This window comes from Panulirus ornatus, chromosome 29, assembly GCF_036320965.1.
Source record: "Panulirus ornatus isolate Po-2019 chromosome 29, ASM3632096v1, whole genome shotgun sequence".
Lineage (NCBI taxonomy): Eukaryota > Metazoa > Arthropoda > Malacostraca > Decapoda > Palinuridae > Panulirus > Panulirus ornatus.
This window is the reverse complement of record NC_092252.1, coordinates 189,869-210,044: the sequence shown is the minus strand read 5'-3', so window position 1 is coordinate 210,044 and position 20,176 is coordinate 189,869. Positions and strand designations below refer to the sequence as shown.

The following is a 20,176-nucleotide window of genomic DNA, read 5'->3' as shown; positions in this document are numbered from 1 at the left end:
ATGTCACAGGAACTCTTTCATTCTATTCTCATTCTAATGCATGAAAAACTTTCAAAATAATTTAACAATTAAGCAGGTCATCAGCCTGTTATAATGGTAAAAGGTTCAAATAAAAGTCAATATTAAAACAAATTACCTGAATTTGATGATTATAGACTTCTAAAACTATGATATATGCAAGCATAAGCTACAATACAATAAAATGTGAGAAGGCAAATCAAGATAATTATTGACATACTTATTATGAGCTGCCATCTGCTGAAGAACAGCTCCATGGAAACCCCACACTAAGAAAACTTCTCGACTAGCTGCCATCCATGACTGAAAAAGATGGAGAAAAAAAGCCTTAATCAAGTGTCAGGTAAAACCCTTGGTTCATTACCTTTTAAAATGGAACTAAACCATCAGTTTGAATATATTCCTATATTTCACATGATAAGAGTTACAGGGTACTGTAAGACCATTTGGATCCAACAACCACACTCTTTATATTTCCACACATCTCTCTTACCCTTACATTACTTACTCGATCAAACCACCTCACACCACATATTGTCCTCAAACATCTCATTTCCAGCACATCCACCCTCCTGCGCACAACTCTATTCATAGCCCACGCCTCGCAACCATACAACATTGTTGGAACCACAATTCCTTCAAACATGCCCATTTTTGCTTTCCGAGATAATGTTCTCGACTTCCACACATTCTTCAAGGCTCCCAGAATTTTCGCCCCCTCCCCCACCCTATGATACACTTCCGCTTCCAAGGTTCCATCCACTGCCAGATCCACTCCCAGATATCTAAAACACTTTACTTCCTCCAGTTTTTCTCCATTCAAACTTACCTCCCAATTAACTTGACCCTCAACCCTAATGTACCCAATAACCTTGCTCTTATTCACATTTACTCTCAACTTTCTTCTTTCACACACTTTACCAAACTCAGTCATCAGCTTCTGCAGTTTCTTACATGAATCAGCCACCAGCGCTGTATCATCAGCGAACAACAACTGACTCACTTCCCAAGCTCTCTCATCCACAACAGACTTCATACTTGCCCCTCTTTCCAAAACTCTTGCATTCACCTCCCTAACAACCCCATCCATAAACAAATTAAACAACCATGGAGACATTACACACCCCTGCCGCAAACCTACATTCACTGAGAACCAATCACTTTCCTCTCTTCCTACACGTACACATTCCTTACATCCTCGATAAAAACTTTTCACAGCTTCTAACAACCTGCCTCCCACACCATATATTCTTAATACCTTCCACAGAGCATCTCTATCAACTCTATCATATGCCTTCTCCAGATCCATAAATGCTACATATAAATCCATTTGCTTTTCTAAGTATTTCTCACAAACATTCTTCAAAGCAAACACCTGATCCACACATCCTCTACCACTTCTGAAGCCACGCTGCTCTTCCCCAATCTGATGTTCTGTACATGCCTTAACCCTCTCATTCAATACCCTCCTATATAATTTCCCAGGAGTACTCAACAAACTTGTACCTCTGTAATTTGAACACTCACTTTTATCCCCTTTGCCTTTGTAAAATGGCACTATGCAAGCATTCTGCCATTTATTTATTTATTTTGCTTTGTCGCTGTCTCCCATGTTAGCGAGGTAGCGCAAGGAAACAGACGAAAGAATGGCCCAACCCACCCACATACACATGTATATACATACATGTCTACACACGCAAATATACATACCTATACATCTCATCATATACATATATATACACACACTGAAATATGCATATATACACATGTACATAATTCATAGTCTGCCTTTATTCATTCCCATCGCCATCTTGCCACACATGAAATAACAACCCCCTCCCTTCTCATGTATGTGAGGTAGAGCTAGGAAATGACAACAAAGGCCCCATTCGTTCAAACTCAGTCTCTAGCTATCATGTAATATATATTTTTATTTTTATTTTATTATACTTTGTCGCTGTCTCCCGCGTTTGCGAGGTAGCGCAAGGAAACAGACGAAAGAAATGGCCCAACCCCCCCCATACACATGTATATACATACGTCCACACACGCAAATATACATACCTACACAGCTTTCCATGGTTTACCCCAGACGCTTCACATGCCTTGATTCAATCCACTGACAGCACGTCAACCCCGGTATACCACATCGCTCCAATTCACTCTATTCCTTGCCCTCCTTTCACCCTCCTGCATGTTCAGGCCCCGATCACACAAAATCTTTTTCACTCCATCTTTCCACCTCCAATTTGGTCTCCCTCCTCTCCTCGTTCCCTCCACCTCCGACACATATATCCTCTTGGTCAATCTTTCCTCGCTCATTCTCTCCATGTGCCCAAACCACTTCAAAACACCCTCTTCTGCTCTCTCAACCACGCTCTTTTTATTTCCACACATCTCTCTTACCCTTACGTTACTCACTCGATCAAACCACCTCACACCATACATTGTCCTCAAACATCTCATTTCCAGCACATCCATCCTCCTGCGCACAACTCTATCCTTAGCCCACGCCTCGCAACCATACAACATTGTTGGAACCACTATTCCTTCAAACATACCCATTTTTGCTTTCCGAGATAATGTTCTCGACTTCCACACATTCTTCAAGGCTCCCAGAATTTTCGCCCCCTCCCCCACCCTATGATCCACTTCCGCTTCCATGGTTCCATCCGCTGCCAGATCCACTCCCAGATATCTAAAACACTTCACTTCCTCCAGTTTTTCTCCATTCAAACTCACCTCCCAATTGAATTGACCCTCAACCCTACTGTACCTAATAACCTTGCTCTTATTCACATTTACTCTTAACTTTCTTCTTTCACACACTTTACCAAACTCAGTCACCAGCTTCTGCAGTTTCTCACATGAATCAGCCACCAGCGCTGTATCATCAGCGAACAACAACTGACTCACTTCCCAAGCTCTCTCATCCCCAACAGACTTCATACTTGCCCCTCTTTCCAAAACTCTTGCATTCACCTCCCTAACAACCCCATCCATAAACAAATTAAACAACCATGGAGACATCACACACCCCTGCCGCAAACCTACATTCATATATATTATTATTTTTTTTTTATTTTGCTTTGTCGCTGTCTCCCGCGTTTGCGAGGTAGCGCAAGGAAACAGACGAAAGAAATGGCCCAACCCACCTCCATACACATGCCTTGATTCAATCCACTGACAGCACGTCAACCCCGGTATACCACATCGCTCCAATTCACTCTATTCTTTGCCCTCCTTTCATCCTCCTGCATGTTCAGGCCCCGATCACACAAAATCTTTTTCACTCCATCTTTCCACCTCCAATTTGGTCTCCCTCTTCTCCTCGTTCCCTCCACCTCCGACACATATATCCTCTTGGTCAATCTTTCCTCACTCATTCTCTCCATGTGCCCAAACCACTTCAAAACACCCTCTTCTGCTCTCTCAACCACGCTCTTTTTATTTCCACACATCTCTCTTACCCTTACGTTACTCACTCGATCAAACCACCTCACACCACACATTGTCCTCAAACATCTCATTTCCAGCACATCCATCCTCCTGCGCACAACTCTATCCATAGCCCACGCCTCGCAACCATACAACATTGTTGGAACCACTATTCCTTCAAACATACCCATTTTTGCTTTCCGAGATAATGTTCTCGACTTCCACACATTCTTCAAGGCCCCCAGAATTTTCGCCCCCTCCCCCACCCTATGATCCACTTCCACTTCCACGGTTTCATCCGCTGCCAGATCCACTCCCAGATATCTAAAACACTTCACTTCCTCCAGTTTTTCTCCATTCAAACTCACCTCCCTATTGACTTGACCCTCAATCCTACTGTACCTAATAACCTTGCTCTTATTCACATTTACTCTTAACTTTCTTCTTCCACACACTTTACCAAACTCAGTCACCAGCTTCTGCAGTTTCTCACATGAATCAGCCACCAGCGCTGTATCATCAGCGAACAACAACTGACTCACTTCCCAAGCTCTCTCATCCCCAACAGACTTCATACTTGCCCCTCTTTCCAAAACTCTTGCATTTACCTCCCTAACAACCCCATCCATAAACAAAATTAAACAACCATGGAGACATCACACACCCCTGCCGCAAACCTACATTCACTGAGAACCAATCACTTTCCTCTCTTCCTACACGTACACATGCCTTACATCCTCGATAAAAAGATATATATATATATATATATATATATATATATATATATATATATATATTCTTTTTCTCTCTTTTTTTCATACTATTAGCCATTTCCCGTATTAGCGAGGAAGCGTTAAGAAAAGAGGACCGAGCCTTTGAGGGAATATTCTCACTTGGCCCCCTTCTCTGTTCCTCTTTTGGAAAATTAAAAAACGAGAGGGGAGGATTTCCAGCACACACACATACATATACATCTTTTTCTTTTTCTTTCAAACTATTCGCCATTTCCCGCATTAGCGAGGTAGCGTTAAGAACAGAGGCCTGGGCCTTTGAGGGAATACCCTCACCTGGCCCAATTCTCTGTTCCTTCTTTTGGAAAATTAAAAAAAACGGGAGGGGAGGATTTCCAGCCCCCCGCTCCCTCCCCTTTTAGTCGCCTTCTACGACACGCAGGGAATACGTGGGAAGTATTCTTTCTCCCCTGTCCCCATATACAAATATACAAATATACATACCTATACATACACATACATAGCCATATACATATATGCACATGTACATATTCATATTTTTATATCAACAAGAACATATTCATACTTGCTTGCCTACATCCATGATAAAAACACAGTTCTTGGTATAAATTACGTACCAATAATAACATGAGCAAAGAAAAATTTTGTGAGACCTTTTGTGTATTACATATTTAAAGAGAGAAATTATGTATGTCAGACAATCCATATGCAAAGAACACACAGATGCCATGGTAAGGTGGTCTCAAGTAACCTGGGCAACCATATCTGACCTAGTAAATATCTTTCGAAAATCAGGATCAACTGAACTAAAATATCCAAATCATACATTACTTTTTTCTAAATTTATAAGCAATTAAACAGAAATCCATAATATTTCTTTTCCGAACATATTTTTGATTCATGATGGCAGAAGTGTTACTCCAATCTATGTGGTGATCATGAGAGGCTTCATCCTGGAGTAAAGCACTACTGTGTTGGCAGCCTCCAACACTATATAATTATTCTTTTTGTGTGCACTTTATGTGAAGGCAGTATTATTAGTCATACAACCGCTCACCTCGCTATCTAAATTAGACAGCTCTGTAGGGAGAAATATATGAAGGAGGGCAAGGGAGGGAACTGGTTCAAAACAAGGAGTATTTCTGAGATTGCTCTCAATTTTTTTCTTACATGATGAAAAAATGAATCTCATATTCCAAAACACATCTCACCAAAAGAGGATGGTTTGTAGTGCAAGTTATTCTGATGCAATCCTGATACACAGGAGGAACCAGTGACAGCTGCAAGCACTAGGACCAGAGCTGTGACCACCGACAATATTGTTGTGTCTCTGTACAAAGCATGTCCTCTCCTGATGGTGGAAAAATATTTATTGACTTCAGTACTGGCATTCACTTCTATAGTATATAAAGAATCTTTCTATGTGTGTAATCAACTGTGATGATACTTAAGGTAAAATAAAAAATATACAAAGTACCTTGTACATTCCTATTTTTCAATAGTTTCTTCAATGTCTGTGGTTATGTCACAGGAACTCTTTCATTCTATTCTCATTCTAATGCATGAAAAACTTTCAAAATAATTTAACAATTAAGCAGGTCATCAGCCTGTTATAATGGTAAAAGGTTCAAATAAAAGTCAATATTAAAACAAATTACCTGAATTTGATGATTATAGACTTCTAAAACTATGATATATGCAAGCATAAGCTACAATACAATAAAATGTGAGAAGGCAAATCAAGATAATTATTGACATACTTATTATGAGCTGCCATCTGCTGAAGAACAGCTCCATGGAAACCCCACACTAAGAAAACTTCTCGACTAGCTGCCATCCATGACTGAAAAAGATGGAGAAAAAAAGCCTTAATCAAGTGTCAGGTAAAACCCTTGGTTCATTACCTTTTAAAATGGAACTAAACCATCAGTTTGAATATATTCCTATATTTCACATGATAAGAGTTACAGGGTACTGTAAGACCATTTGGATCCAACAACCACACTCTTTTTATTTCCACACATCTCTCTTACCCTTACATTACTTACTCGATCAAACCAGCTCACACCACATATTGTCCTCAAACATCTCATTTCCAGCACATCCACCCTCCTGCGCACAACTCTATTCATAGCCCACGCCTCGCAACCATACAACATTGTTGGAACCACAATTCCTTCAAACATGCCCATTTTTGCTTTCCGAGATAATGTTCTCGACTTCCACACATTCTTCAAGGCTCCCAGAATTTTCGCCCCCTCCCCCACCCTATGATACACTTCCGCTTCCAAGGTTCCATCCACTGCCAGATCCACTCCCAGATATCTAAAACACTTTACTTCCTCCAGTTTTTCTCCATTCAAACTTACCTCCCAATTAACTTGACCCTCAACCCTAATGTACCCAATAACCTTGCTCTTATTCACATTTACTCTCAACTTTCTTCTTTCACACACTTTACCAAACTCAGTCATCAGCTTCTGCAGTTTCTTACATGAATCAGCCACCAGCGCTGTATCATCAGCGAACAACAACTGACTCACTTCCCAAGCTCTCTCATCCACAACAGACTTCATACTTGCCCCTCTTTCCAAAACTCTTGCATTCACCTCCCTAACAACCTCATCCATAAACAAATCAAACAACCATGGAGACATTACACACCCCTGCCGCAAACCTACATTCACTGAGAACCAATCACTTTCCTCTCTTCCTACACGTACACATTCCTTACATCCTCGATAAAAACTTTTCACAGCTTCTAACAACCTGCCTCCCACACCATATATTCTTAATACCTTCCACAGAGCATCTCTATCAACTCTATCATATGCCTTCTCCAGATCCATAAATGCTACATATAAATCCATTTGCTTTTCTAAGTATTTCTCACAAACATTCTTCAAAGCAAACACCTGATCCACACATCCTCTACCACTTCTGAAGCCACGCTGCTCTTCCCCAATCTGATGTTCTGTACATGCCTTAACCCTCTCATTCAATACCCTCCTATATAATTTCCCAGGAGTACTCAACAAACTTGTACCTCTGTAATTTGAACACTCACTTTTATCCCCTTTGCCTTTGTAAAATGGCACTATGCAAGCATTCTGCCATTTATTTATTTATTTTGCTTTGTCGCTGTCTCCCATGTTAGCGAGGTAGCGCAAGGAAACAGACGAAAGAATGGCCCAACCCACCCACATACACATGTATATACATACACGTCTACACACGCAAATATACATACCTATACATCTCATCGTATACATATATATACACACACTGAAATATACATATATACACATGTACATAATTCATAGTCTGCCTTTATTCATTCCCATCGCCATCTTGCCACACATGAAATAACAACCCCCTCCCTTCTCATGTATGTGAGGTAGAGCTAGGAAATGACAACAAAGGCCCCATTCGTTCAAACTCAGTCTCTAGCTATCATGTAATATATATTTTTATTTTTATTTTATTATACTTTGTCGCTGTCTCCCGCGTTTGCGAGGTAGCGCAAGGAAACAGACGAAAGAAATGGCCCAACCCCCCCCATACACATGTATATACATACGTCCACACACGCAAATATACATACCTACACAGCTTTCCATGGTTTACCCCAGACGCTTCACATGCCTTGATTCAATCCACTGACAGCACGTCAACCCCGGTATACCACATCGCTCCAATTCACTCTATTCCTTGCCCTCCTTTCACCCTCCTGCATGTTCAGGCCCCGATCACACAAAATCTTTTTCACTCCATCTTTCCACCTCCAATTTGGTCTCCCTCCTCTCCTCGTTCCCTCCACCTCCGACACATATATCCTCTTGGTCAATCTTTCCTCGCTCATTCTCTCCATGTGCCCAAACCACTTCAAAACACCCTCTTCTGCTCTCTCAACCACGCTCTTTTTATTTCCACACATCTCTCTTACCCTTACGTTACTCACTCGATCAAACCACCTCACACCATACATTGTCCTCAAACATCTCATTTCCAGCACATCCATCCTCCTGCGCACAACTCTATCCTTAGCCCACGCCTCGCAACCATACAACATTGTTGGAACCACTATTCCTTCAAACATACCCATTTTTGCTTTCCGAGATAATGTTCTCGACTTCCACACATTCTTCAAGGCTCCCAGAATTTTCGCCCCCTCCCCCACCCTATGATCCACTTCCGCTTCCATGGTTCCATCCGCTGCCAGATCCACTCCCAGATATCTAAAACACTTCACTTCCTCCAGTTTTTCTCCATTCAAACTCACCTCCCAATTGAATTGACCCTCAACCCTACTGTACCTAATAACCTTGCTCTTATTCACATTTACTCTTAACTTTCTTCTTTCACACACTTTACCAAACTCAGTCACCAGCTTCTGCAGTTTCTCACATGAATCAGCCACCAGCGCTGTATCATCAGCGAACAACAACTGACTCACTTCCCAAGCTCTCTCATCCCCAACAGACTTCATACTTGCCCCTCTTTCCAAAACTCTTGCATTCACCTCCCTAACAACCCCATCCATAAACAAATTAAACAACCATGGAGACATCACACACCCCTGCCGCAAACCTACATTCATATATATTATTATTTTTTTTTTTATTTTGCTTTGTCGCTGTCTCCCGCGTTTGCGAGGTAGCGCAAGGAAACAGACGAAAGAAATGGCCCAACCCACCTCCATACACATCCCTTGATTCAATCCACTGACAGCACGTCAACCCCGGTATACCACATCGCTCCAATTCACTCTATTCTTTGCCCTCCTTTTACCCTCCTGCATGTTCAGGCCCCGATCACACAAAATCTTTTTCACTCCATCTTTCCACCTCCAATTTGGTCTCCCTCTTCTCCTCGTTCCCTACACCTCCGACACATATATCCTCTTGGTCAATCTTTCCTCACTCATTCTCTCCATGTGACCAAACCATTTCAAAACACCCTCTTCTGCTCTCTCAACCACGCTCTTTTTATTTCCACACATCTCTTTTACCCTTACGTTACTTACTCGATCAAACCACCTCACACCACACATTGTCCTCAAACATCTCATTTCCAGCACATCCATCCTCCTGCGCACAACTCTATCCATAGTCCACGCCTCGCAACCATACAACATTGTTGGAACCACTATTCCTTCAAACATACCCATTTTTGCTTTCCGAGATAATGTTCTCGACTTCCACACATTCTTCAAGGCTCCCAGAATTTTCGCCCCCTCCCCCACCCTATGATCCACTTCCGCTTCCATGGTTCCATCCGCTGCCAGATCCACTCCCAGATATCTAAAACACTTCACTTCTTCCAGTTTTTCTCCATTCAAACTCACCTCCCAATTGAATTGACCCTCAACCCTACTGTACCTAATAACCTTGCTCTTATTCACATTTACTCTTAACTTTCTTCTTTCACACACTTTACCAAACTCAGTCACCAGCTTCTGCAGTTTCTCACATGAATCAGCCACCAGCTCTGTATCATCAGCGAACAACAACTGACTCACTTCCCAAGCTCTCTCATCCCCAACAGACTTCATACTTGCCCCTCTTTCCAAAACTCTTGCATTCACCTCCCTAACAACCCCATCCATAAACAAATTAAACAACCATGGAGACATCACACACCCCTGCCGCAAACCTACATTGACTGAGAACCAATCACTTTCCTCTCTTCCTACACGTACACATGCCTTACATCCTTGATAAAAACTTTTCACTGCTTCTAACAACTTGCCTCCCACACCATATATTCTTAATACCTTCCACAGAGCATCTCTATCATATATATCATATATATATATATATATATATATATATATATATATATATATATATATATATATATATATGAGTCATATATATATTGGTGGAATGCGTGCATAGTGCCATTGTACAAAGGCAAAGGGGATAAGCGTGAGTGCTCAAATTACAGAGGTATAAGTTTGTTGAGTATTCCTGGTAAATTATATGGGAGGGTATTAATTGAGAGGGTGAAGGCATGTACAGAGCATCAGATTGGGGAAGAGCAAATTGGTTTCAAAAGTGGTAGAGGATGTGTGGATCAGGTGTTTGCTTTGAAGAATGTATGCGAGAAGTACTTAGAAAAACAAATGGATTTGTATGTAGCATTTATGGATCTGGAGAAGGCGTATGATAGAGTTGATAGAGATGCTCTGTGGAAGGTTTTAAGAATATATGGTGTGGGAGGCAAGTTGTTAGAAGCAGTGAAAAGTTTTTATCAAGGATGTAAGGCATGTGTACGTGTAGGAAGAGAGGAAAGTGATTGGTTTTCAGTCAATGTAGGTTTGCGGCAGGGGTGTGTGATGTCTCCATGGTTGTTTAATTTGTTTATGGATGGGGTTGTTAGGAAGGTGAATGCAAGAGTTTTGGAAAGAGGGGCAAGTATGCAGTCTGTTGTGGATGAAAGAGCTTGGGAAGTGAGTCAGTTGTTGTTCGCTGATGATACAGCGCTGGTGGCTGATTCATGTAAGAAACTGCACAAGCTGGTGACTGAGTTTGGTAAAGTGTGTGAAAGAAGAAATTTAAGAGTAAATGTGAATAAGAGCAAGGTTATTAGGTGCAGTAGGGTTGAGGGTCAAGTCAATTGGGAGGTAAGTTTGAATGGAGAAAAACTGGAGGAAGTGAAGTGTTTTATATATCTGGGAGTGGATCTGGCAGCGGATGGAACCATGGAAGCGAAAGTGAATCATAGGGTGGGGGAGGGGGCGAAAATTCTGGGAGCCTTGAAGAATGTTTGGAAGTCGAGAACATTATCTCGGAAAGCAAAAATGGGTATGTTTGAAGGAATAGTGGTTCCAACAATGTTGTATGGTTGCGAGGCGTGGGCTATGGATAGAGTTGTGCGCAGGAGGGTGGATGTGCTGGAAATGAGATGTTTGAGGACAATATGTGGTGTGAGGTGGTTTGATCGAGTAAGTAACGTAAGGGTAAGAGAGATGTGTGGAAATAAAAAGAGTGTGGTTGAGAGAGCAGAAGAGGGTGTTTTGAAATGATTTGGTCACATGGAGAGAATGAGTGGGGAAAGATTGACCAAGAGGATATATGTGTCAGAGGTGGAGGGAACGAGGAGAAGTGGGAGACCAAATTGGAGGTGGAAAGATGGAGTGAAAAAGATTTTGAGTGATCGGGGCCTGAACATGCAGGAGGGTGAAAGGCGTGCAAGGAATAGAGTGAATTGGAACGATGTGGTATACCAGGGTTGACGTGCTGTCACTGGATTGAACCAGGGCATGTGAAGCGTCTGGGGTAAACCATGCAAAGTGTGTGGGGCCTGGATGTGGAAAGGGAACTGTGGTTTCGGTGCATTATTACATGACAGCTAGAGACTGAGTGTGAACGAATGGGGCCTTTGGTGTTTTTCCTGGCGCTACCTCCCACACATGAGGGGGGAGGGGGTTGTTATCCCATGTGTGGCGAGGTGGCGATGGGAACAAATAAAGGCAGACAGTATGAATTATGTACATGTGTATATATGTATATGTCTGTGTGTGTATATATATGTGTACATTGAGATGTATAGGTATGTATATTGTGCGTTTGTGGACATGTATGTATATACATGTGTATGTGGGTGGGTTGGGCCATTCTTTCGTCTGTTTCCTTGCGCTACCTCGCTAACGCGGGAGACAGCGACAAAGCAAAATAAATAAATAAATAAATATATTTATTTATTTTGCTTTGTCATGGAAATGAGATGTTTGAGGACAATATGTGGTGTGAGGTGGTTTGACTGAGTAAGTAATGAAAGGGTAAGAGAGATGTGAGGTTATAAAAAGAGTGTGGTTGAGAGAGCAGAAAAAGGTGTATTGAAATGGTTTGGTCACATGGAGAGAATGAGTGAGGAAAGATTGACCTAGAGGATATATGTGTCTGAGGTGGAGGGAACGAGGAGAAGTGGGAGACCAAATTGGAGGTGGAAGGATGGAGTGAAAAAGATTTTGAACGATCGGGGCCTGAACATACAGGAGGGTGAAAGGTGTGCAAGGAATAGAGTGAATTGGAGCGATGAGGTATACTGGGGTAGACGTGCTGTCAATGGATTGAACCAGGGCATGTGAAGTGTCTGGGGTAAACCATGGAAAGTTTTGTTGGGCCTGGATGTGGAAAGGGAGCTGTGGTTTTGGTGCATTACACATGGCAGCTAGAGACTAAGTGTGAACAAATGTGGCCTTTTTTGTCTGTTTTCCTGGCACTACCTCACTGAAGTGGGGGGCAGCAATGCTGTTTCCTGTGGGGTGGGATGGTGCTGGGAATGGATTGAAGGCAAGCAAGAGTATGCACGTGTTTATATGTATATGTCTGTGAATGTGCACGTACATATAAGTGTATATGTTGATATGTATATGTATGTATATATGGGCATTTATGTATACATATGTATTTATGAGTGGATGGGTTGTTCTTTGTCTGTTTCCTGGTGCCACCTTGCTGATGCGGGAAACAGTGATCAAGTATAATAAATAAATAAATAAATAAATAATATAATATACACTTACAATGTCACACAAGGATGGCTTAAATTAAACAGCTGGTAGAGTTGCAGCATGAACACTTATTCATTTAGGATGTACGCCAAATTTGTAGTCAAAGTTTTACCACCTTACCTTACCCTACCTTCCAGCCTCAGGATCTCCTTCTAACCTTATGGAGCTCTCACAGTGATCAGGAAGTCAGCAAAGTCCACCAGGAAGGACCACAAATCATAAAGATCAGTAATTACCTTTTTTTTTTTTTTTTTTTTTTTTATATACTTTGTCGCTGTCTCCCGCGTTTGCGAGGTAGCGCAAGATAGTAATTACCTATCTGTACTATATAAGATGCAAGTTTTAGACTTGAGAGGCCCTAACTACTGAGAATTTTCTACTATCATACAATTTCTAAACTGTCTGCATTAAGCATATCCTCAGCCATTCTATTCCACTCATCCACCACTCTTATAATATAACTGTACTTCTTTACCTCTATTCTAATAAGTTTCTAGCTTAATTCTCAAGTTATATCCTCTGGTTGATCCATCCCCACATCTCTTGAAAAACTTTTCATTGTCTACATCATCAATCTGTTTGAAAAACTTACGAGGTTGTGAACCAACCACTCATCATTCTTCTCTCTTCTTAGGTCAGCAAATCTAGTAATGTTGCATCTGTGTCTATTGGAGGAAAGTGAGGGGTAAATGAGCATATTAAGTGTTCTGTGTTTTCATTGTGGTATGTGCATCATGGGAATGAAGGGTCTTGAGACATGCTACATCACTGTTTATAATGGTTTAGGGATAGGTGGTGTCCAGAGTGCAGACAAGAAAGTGTAATTCATACATCCCAAGAAATTGTGGTTTCACACTGGCATATCTCTGTCTGGTGGGACTGCACCTAATACTGAGTTGGATGGGTGGCTGTTCAGTTGCTGTTGGGTCATTTCGGTGTGTACATGTTTTATCAGTGTGTAGTCAGGGATCTGTCAGTAAAGGTTATTGAATTGTGAAAATAAAGTAAGTGTTTTTGTTATCATATCATTTGTTTTAGAAAAAATAACTTCATCAAATAGAAAAAACAAAAAATATTAATTTTCTTTTTTTCAAAAAGTGCCATCTGAGAGAACACTGGATATCTAAAGTACTTGCAGTCACTGGGTTAAAGAGAAATACCTGTAGGCATTACATGTAACTAAAGAGGCACAAATCATGTTAGTCATGGACTTGAAGCAAAATATCTATTGTCTATTCTTAAACATATCTAAGATGCCATCTTCAACAACCATAAATGGTAAATGAAACTTTATGATAATCATGTTGAAAAGAAAGGTGCTGTAACTCGTTAAAGGAAAACATTTTCCCATGAGTTTGTATGCAATGGTTTGAGTGAATATCTGTATCAAATCCCCATTTATCTTCTTTCTTAAGCGAAATATTTAAGTAATTTCACTGGCTCATACAGTCTGTTTTTTCAGTCTGGGAATCATCTATGTAGCTTGCCATTGTAATTTCTCTATTCTGTCTTTGTCTTTTAATATAGTATTCAAGGTGGGGACACACCAATGCATTGTAAAGAGTGAGGATTAGTATCTAACACTTACATCTAAATGCCCCATCAATGAATCCATGAATCTGTTTGCCTTTTATAATGCTTTCATACACTGCTGACTTGGCATTACATCATCTGAGATTACCACACCTAAGAGGAGGTAAAGATACATGAATGGTGTACTTTTGAATACTCTACCATTAAATATGTATTATGTAGGAAGTGGAAAAAAGACTGGAAAAGAGTTTGACCTATTAATTATTGTGCTGTATGATAACTTTTCAAAGAAAATCAGGAAATAAAGAACCTTGCAATTCATTTATGACTAACTACCACCTGAACTTGAACTAACAATTTCTCTACAATTAGTACTCACACGACTATTCATGAACAATTCATTAAATTTTGTAACATCGTTGATGTAAAGATCATCTTTGGTCCATGATGCCAAATAAAGGCACACAACCAAGTAGCACAGTAACGGAAGAAGGAATACTATGTAGCACACCTTTCCATACGTTTGGTTACCTGTTAGAATATAAAAATGAATTTCTTGTTACCTATAACAGCATTGCAAATTCTTAAGAAAATCTAACCAATGACATTAATGAGTATAATTTTATATAACATTTATTGACATCATATGTGCAGTCTACTTGAGAATAAAGGAATGCATTAAAGATGGTGAATTCCACTATACAAAACACAGTCTTTTCAAAATCTATTAATAAAAATTATGAAAAGTGATGGAACTTCAATATAAACATAGTTTGATATATACATTCAATTAAGAATTTGAAAATATTCAGAATAACCAAAAAATAAAATGCTAAATATCTTACCTAATTTACAATGAAAAAAAATAATGTATGCTTAATTATCTCTGCTTTGCAAATGGCTATCTTGTGAAAAATTGAGCAGATAAAAGTAGTAGAAAATGCAATATAATATTACTTCACAGATAAAAGAATATGTGTGCGCATGTGTGTGTGTGTGTGTGTGTGTGTGTGTGTGTGTGTGTCATGGCCTTATTTTGTCTATTCCTAGTGTTCCCTCAGGAGGGATGCTACTTCATATGTGGCGGGGTGGTGATGGGAATGGATGAAGGCAAGTATGAATATGTACATCTGTATATATGTATATGTCTGTGTATGTATCTGCATTTTACATTGAAATGTATAGGTATGTATATGTGCATGTGTAGGTGTTTATGTACATACATGTGTATGTGGGGGGTTGGGCAATTCTTTCCTCTGTTTCCTTGCACTACCTTGCTAACGCGGGAGACAGTGACAGTAAACAAAAAAAATATGTTATATTTTCATATTTATAAAAAAAAAGAAAAAAAATATTATATCATCATTTTATCCCTGGGGATAGGGGAGAAAGAATACTTCCCACGCATTCCTCACGTGTCATAGAAGGCAACTAAAGGGGACGGGAGCGGGGGCCAGAAACCCTCCCCTCCTTGTATATTAACTTTCTAAAAGGGGAAACAGAAGAAGGAGTCACGCGGGGAGTGCTCATCCTCCTCGAAGGCTCAGATTGGGGTGCCTAAATGTGTGTGGATATAATCAAGATGAGAAAAAAGGAGAGATAGGTAGTATGTTTGAGGAAAGGAACCTGGATGTTTTGGCTCTGAGTGAAACGAAGCTCAAGGGTAAAGGGGAAGAGTGGTTTGGGAATGTCTTGGGAGTGAAGTCAGGGGTTAGTGAGAGGACAAGAGCAAGGGAAGGAGTAGCACTACTCCTGAAACATGAGTTGTGGGAGTATGTGATAGAGTGTAAGAAAGTAAATTCTAGATTGATATGGGTAAAACTGAAAGTTGATGGAGAGAGATGGGTGATTATTGGTGCATATGCACCTGGGCATGAGAAGAAAGATCATGAGAGGCAAGTGTTTTGGGAGCAGCTGAATGAGTGTGTTTGTGGTTTTGATGCACAAGATCGGGTTATAGCGATGGGTGATTTGAATGCAAAGGTGAGTAATGTGGCAGTTGAGGGAATAATTGGTATAAGTGGGGTGTTCAGTGTTGTTAATGGAAATGGTGAAGAGCTTGTAGATTTATGTGCTGAAAAAGGACTGGTGATTGGGAATACCTGGTTTAAAAAGCGAGATATACATAAGTATACGTAAAGTAGGAGAGATGGCCAGAAAGCATTATTGGATTACGTGTTAATTGATAGGCGCGCGAAAGAGAGACTTTTGGATGTTAATGTGCTGAGAGGTGCAACTGGAGGGATGTCTGATCATTATCTTGTGGAGGCGAAGGTGAAAATTTGTAGGAGTTTTCAGAAAAGAAGAGAGAATGTTGGGGTGAAGAGAGTGGTGAGAGTAAGTGAGCTTGGGAAGGAGACTTGTGTGAGGAAGTACCAGGAGAGACTGAGTACAGAATGGAAAAAGGTGAGAACAAAGGACGTAAGGGGAGTGGGGGAGGAATGGGATGTATTTGGGGAAGCAGTGATGGCTTGCGCAAAAGATACTTGTGGCATGTGAAACGTGGGAAGTGGGTTGATTAGAAAGGGTAGTGAATGGTGGGATGAAGATGTAAGATTATTAGTGAAAGAGAAGAGCGAGGCATTTGGACGATTTTTGCAGGGAAAAAAATGCAAATGAGTGGGAGATGTATAAAAGAAAGAGGCAGGAGGTCAAGAGAAAGGTGCAAGAGGTGAAAAAGAGGGCAAATGAGAGTTGGGGTGAGAGAGTATCATTAAATTTTAGGGAGAATAAAAAGATGTTTTGGAAGGAGGTAAATAAAGTGCGTAAGACAAGGGAGCAAATGGGAACTTCAGTGAAGGGGGCTAATGGGGAGGTGATAACAAGTAGTGGTGATGTGAGAAGGAGATGGAGTGAGTATTTTGAAGGTTTGTTGAATGTGTTTGATGATATAGTGGCAGATATAGGGTGTTTAGGTCGAGGTGGTGTGCAAAGTGAGAGGGTTAGGGAAAATGATTTGGTAAACAGAGAAGAGGTAGTAAAAGCTTTGCGGAAGATGAAAGCCGGCAAGGCAGCAGGTTTGGATGGTATTGCAGTGGAATTTATTAAAAAAGGGGGTGACTGTATTGTTGACTGGTTGGTAAGGTTATTCAATGTATGTATGATTCATGGTGAGGTGCCTGAGGATTGGCGGAATGCTTGCATAGTGCCATCGTACAAAGGCAAAGGGGATGAGAGTGAGTGCTCAAATCACAGAGGTATGTTTGTCGAGTATTCCTGGTAAATTATATGGGAGGGTATTGATTGAGAGGGTGAAGGCATGTACAGAGCATCAGATTGGGGAAGAGCAGTGAGGTTTCAGAAGTGGTAGAGGATGTGTGGATCAGGTACTTGCTTTGAAGAATGTATGTGAGAAATACTTAGAAAAGCAAATGGATTTGTATGTAGCATTTATGGATCTGGAGAAGGCATATGATAGAGTTGATAGAGATGCTCTGTGGAAGGTACTAAGAATATATGGTGTGGGAGGCAAGTTGTTAGAAGCAGTGAAAAGTTTTTATCGAGGATGTAAGGCATGTGTACGTGTAGGAAGAGAGGAAAGTGATTGGTTCTCGGTGAATGTAGGTTTGTGGCAGGGGTGTGTGATGTCTCCATGGTTGTTTAATTTGTTTATGGATGGGGTTGTTAGGGAGGTGAATGCAAGAGTTTTGGAAAGAGGGGCAAGTATGAAGTCTGTTGGGGACGAGAGAGCTTGAGAAGTGAGTCAGTTGTTGTTCGCTGATGATACAGCGCTGGTGGCTGATTCATGTGAGAAACTGCAGAAGCTGGTGACTGAGTTTGGTAAAGTGTGTGAAAGAAGAAAGTTAAGAGTAAATGTGAATAAGAGCAAGGTTATTAGGTACAGTAGGGTTGAGGGTCAAGTCAATTGGGAGGTAAGTTTGAATAGAGAAAAACTGGAGGAAGTATAGTCTTTTAAATATCTGGGAGTGGATCTGGCAGCGGATGGAACCATGGAAGCGGAAGTGAATCATAGGGTGGGGGAGGGGGCGAAAATCCTGGGAGCCTTGAAGAATGTGTGGAAGTCGAGAACATTATCTCCGAAAGCGAAAATGTCTATGTTTGAAGGAATAGAGGTTCCACAATGTTGTATGGTTGCGAGGCGTGGGCTATGGATAGAGTTGTGCACAGGAGGTTGGATGTGCTGGAAATGAGATGTTTGAGGACAATATGTGGTGTGAGGTGGTTTGATCAAGTAAGTAATGTAAGGGTAAGAGAGATGTGTGGAAATAAAAAGAGCATGGTTGAGAGAGCAGAAGAGGGTGTTTTGAAATGGTTTGGGCACATGGAGAGAATGAGTGAGGAAAGTTTGACCAAGAGGATATATGTGTCGGAGGTGGAGGGAACGAGGAGAAGTGGGAGAGAAAATTGGAGGTGGAAAGATGGAGTGAAAAAGATTTTGAGTGATTGGCGCCTGAACATGCAGGAGGGTGAAAGGCGGGCAAGGAATAGAGTGAATTGGATCGATGTGGTATACCGGGGTCGACGTGCTGTCAATGGATTGAATCAGGGCATGTGAAGTGTCTGGGGTAAACCATGGAAAGTTCTGTTGGGCCTGGATGTGGAAAGGGAGCTGTGGTTTCAGGCAATATTGCATGACAGCTAGAGACTGAGTGTGAACGAATGGGGCCTTTGTTGTCTTTTCCTAGCGCTACCTGCCATAGCGAAAATCCTGGGAGCCTTGAAGAATGTGTGGAAGTCGAGAACATTATCTCCGAAAGCGAAAATGTCTATGTTTGAAGGAATAGAGGTTCCAACAATGTTGTATGGTTGCGAGGCGTGGGCTATGGATAGAGTTGTGCACAGGAGGTTGGATGTGCTGGAAATGAGATGTTTGAGGACAATATGTGGTGTGAGGTGGTTTGATCAAGTAAGTAATGTAAGGGTAAGAGAGATGTGTGGAAATAAAAAGAGCATGGTTGAGAGAGCAGAAGAGGGTGTTTTGAAATGGTTTGGGCACATGGAGAGAATGAGTGAGGAAAGTTTGACCAAGAGGATATATGTGTCGGAGGTGGAGGGAACGAGGAGAAGTGGGAGAGAAAATTGGAGGTGGAAAGATGGAGTGAAAAAGATTTTGAGTGATTGGCGCCTGAACATGCAGGAGGGTGAAAGGCGGGCAAGGAATAGAGTGAATTGGATCGATGTGGTATACCGGGGTCGACCTTACCTCGCTCACATGAGGGGGGAGGGGGATGTTATTTCCATGTGTGGTGAGGTGGCGATGGGAATGAATAAAGGCAGACAGTGTGAATTGTGTGCATGTGTATATATGTATGTGTCTGTGTGTGTATATATATGTGTTCATTGTTCATTGGAAGCGGAAGTGAATCATAGGGTGGGGGAGGGGGCGAAAATCATGGGAGCCTTGAAGAATGTGTGGAAGTCGAGAACATTATCTCGGAAAGCAAAAATGGCTATGTTTGAAGGAATAGTGGTTCCAACAATGTTGTATGGTTGCGAGGCGTGGGCTATGGATAGAGTTGTGTGCAGGAGGGTGGATGTGCTGGAAATGAGATGTTTGAGGACAATGTGTGGTGTGAGGTAGTTTGATCGAGTAAGTAATGTAAGGGTAAGAGAGATGTGTGGTAATAAAAAGAGCGTGGTTGAGAGACAAGAAGAGGGTGTTTTGAAATGGTTTGGGCACATGGAGAGAATGAGTGAGGAAAGATTGACCAAGAGGCTATATGTGTCGGAGGTGGAGGGAACGAGAAGTGGGAGACCAAATTGGAGGTGGAAAGATGGAGTGAAAAAGATTGTGTGTGATCGGGGCCTGAACATGCAGGAGGGTAAAAGGAGGGAAAGGAATAGAGTGAATTGGATCGATGTGGTATACTGGGGTTGACGTGCTGTCAGTGTACTGAACCAGGGCACGTGAAGCATCTGGGGTAAACCATGGAAAGTTGTGTGGGGCCTGGAT

The 20,176-nt window shown here is 41.4% G+C and overlaps 1 protein-coding gene across 1 annotated transcript in view; it reads right to left on the bottom strand.

Annotated features, from left to right (window-relative positions):
• Nucleotides 1–20,176, bottom strand: part of bdg (sodium-dependent transporter bedraggled) — a 127,982-nt gene that overhangs the window by 45,350 nt on the left and 62,456 nt on the right. The window contains exons 8-10 of the mRNA XM_071678933.1: nt 14,642–14,793; nt 5,969–6,051; nt 5,420–5,559 (exon numbers count right to left, since the gene is read on the bottom strand). Of these exons, the coding sequence (XP_071535034.1) occupies nt 5,420–5,559; nt 5,969–6,051; nt 14,642–14,793 (375 nt within the window). The remainder of the gene's footprint in view (nt 1–5,419; nt 5,560–5,968; nt 6,052–14,641; nt 14,794–20,176) is intronic.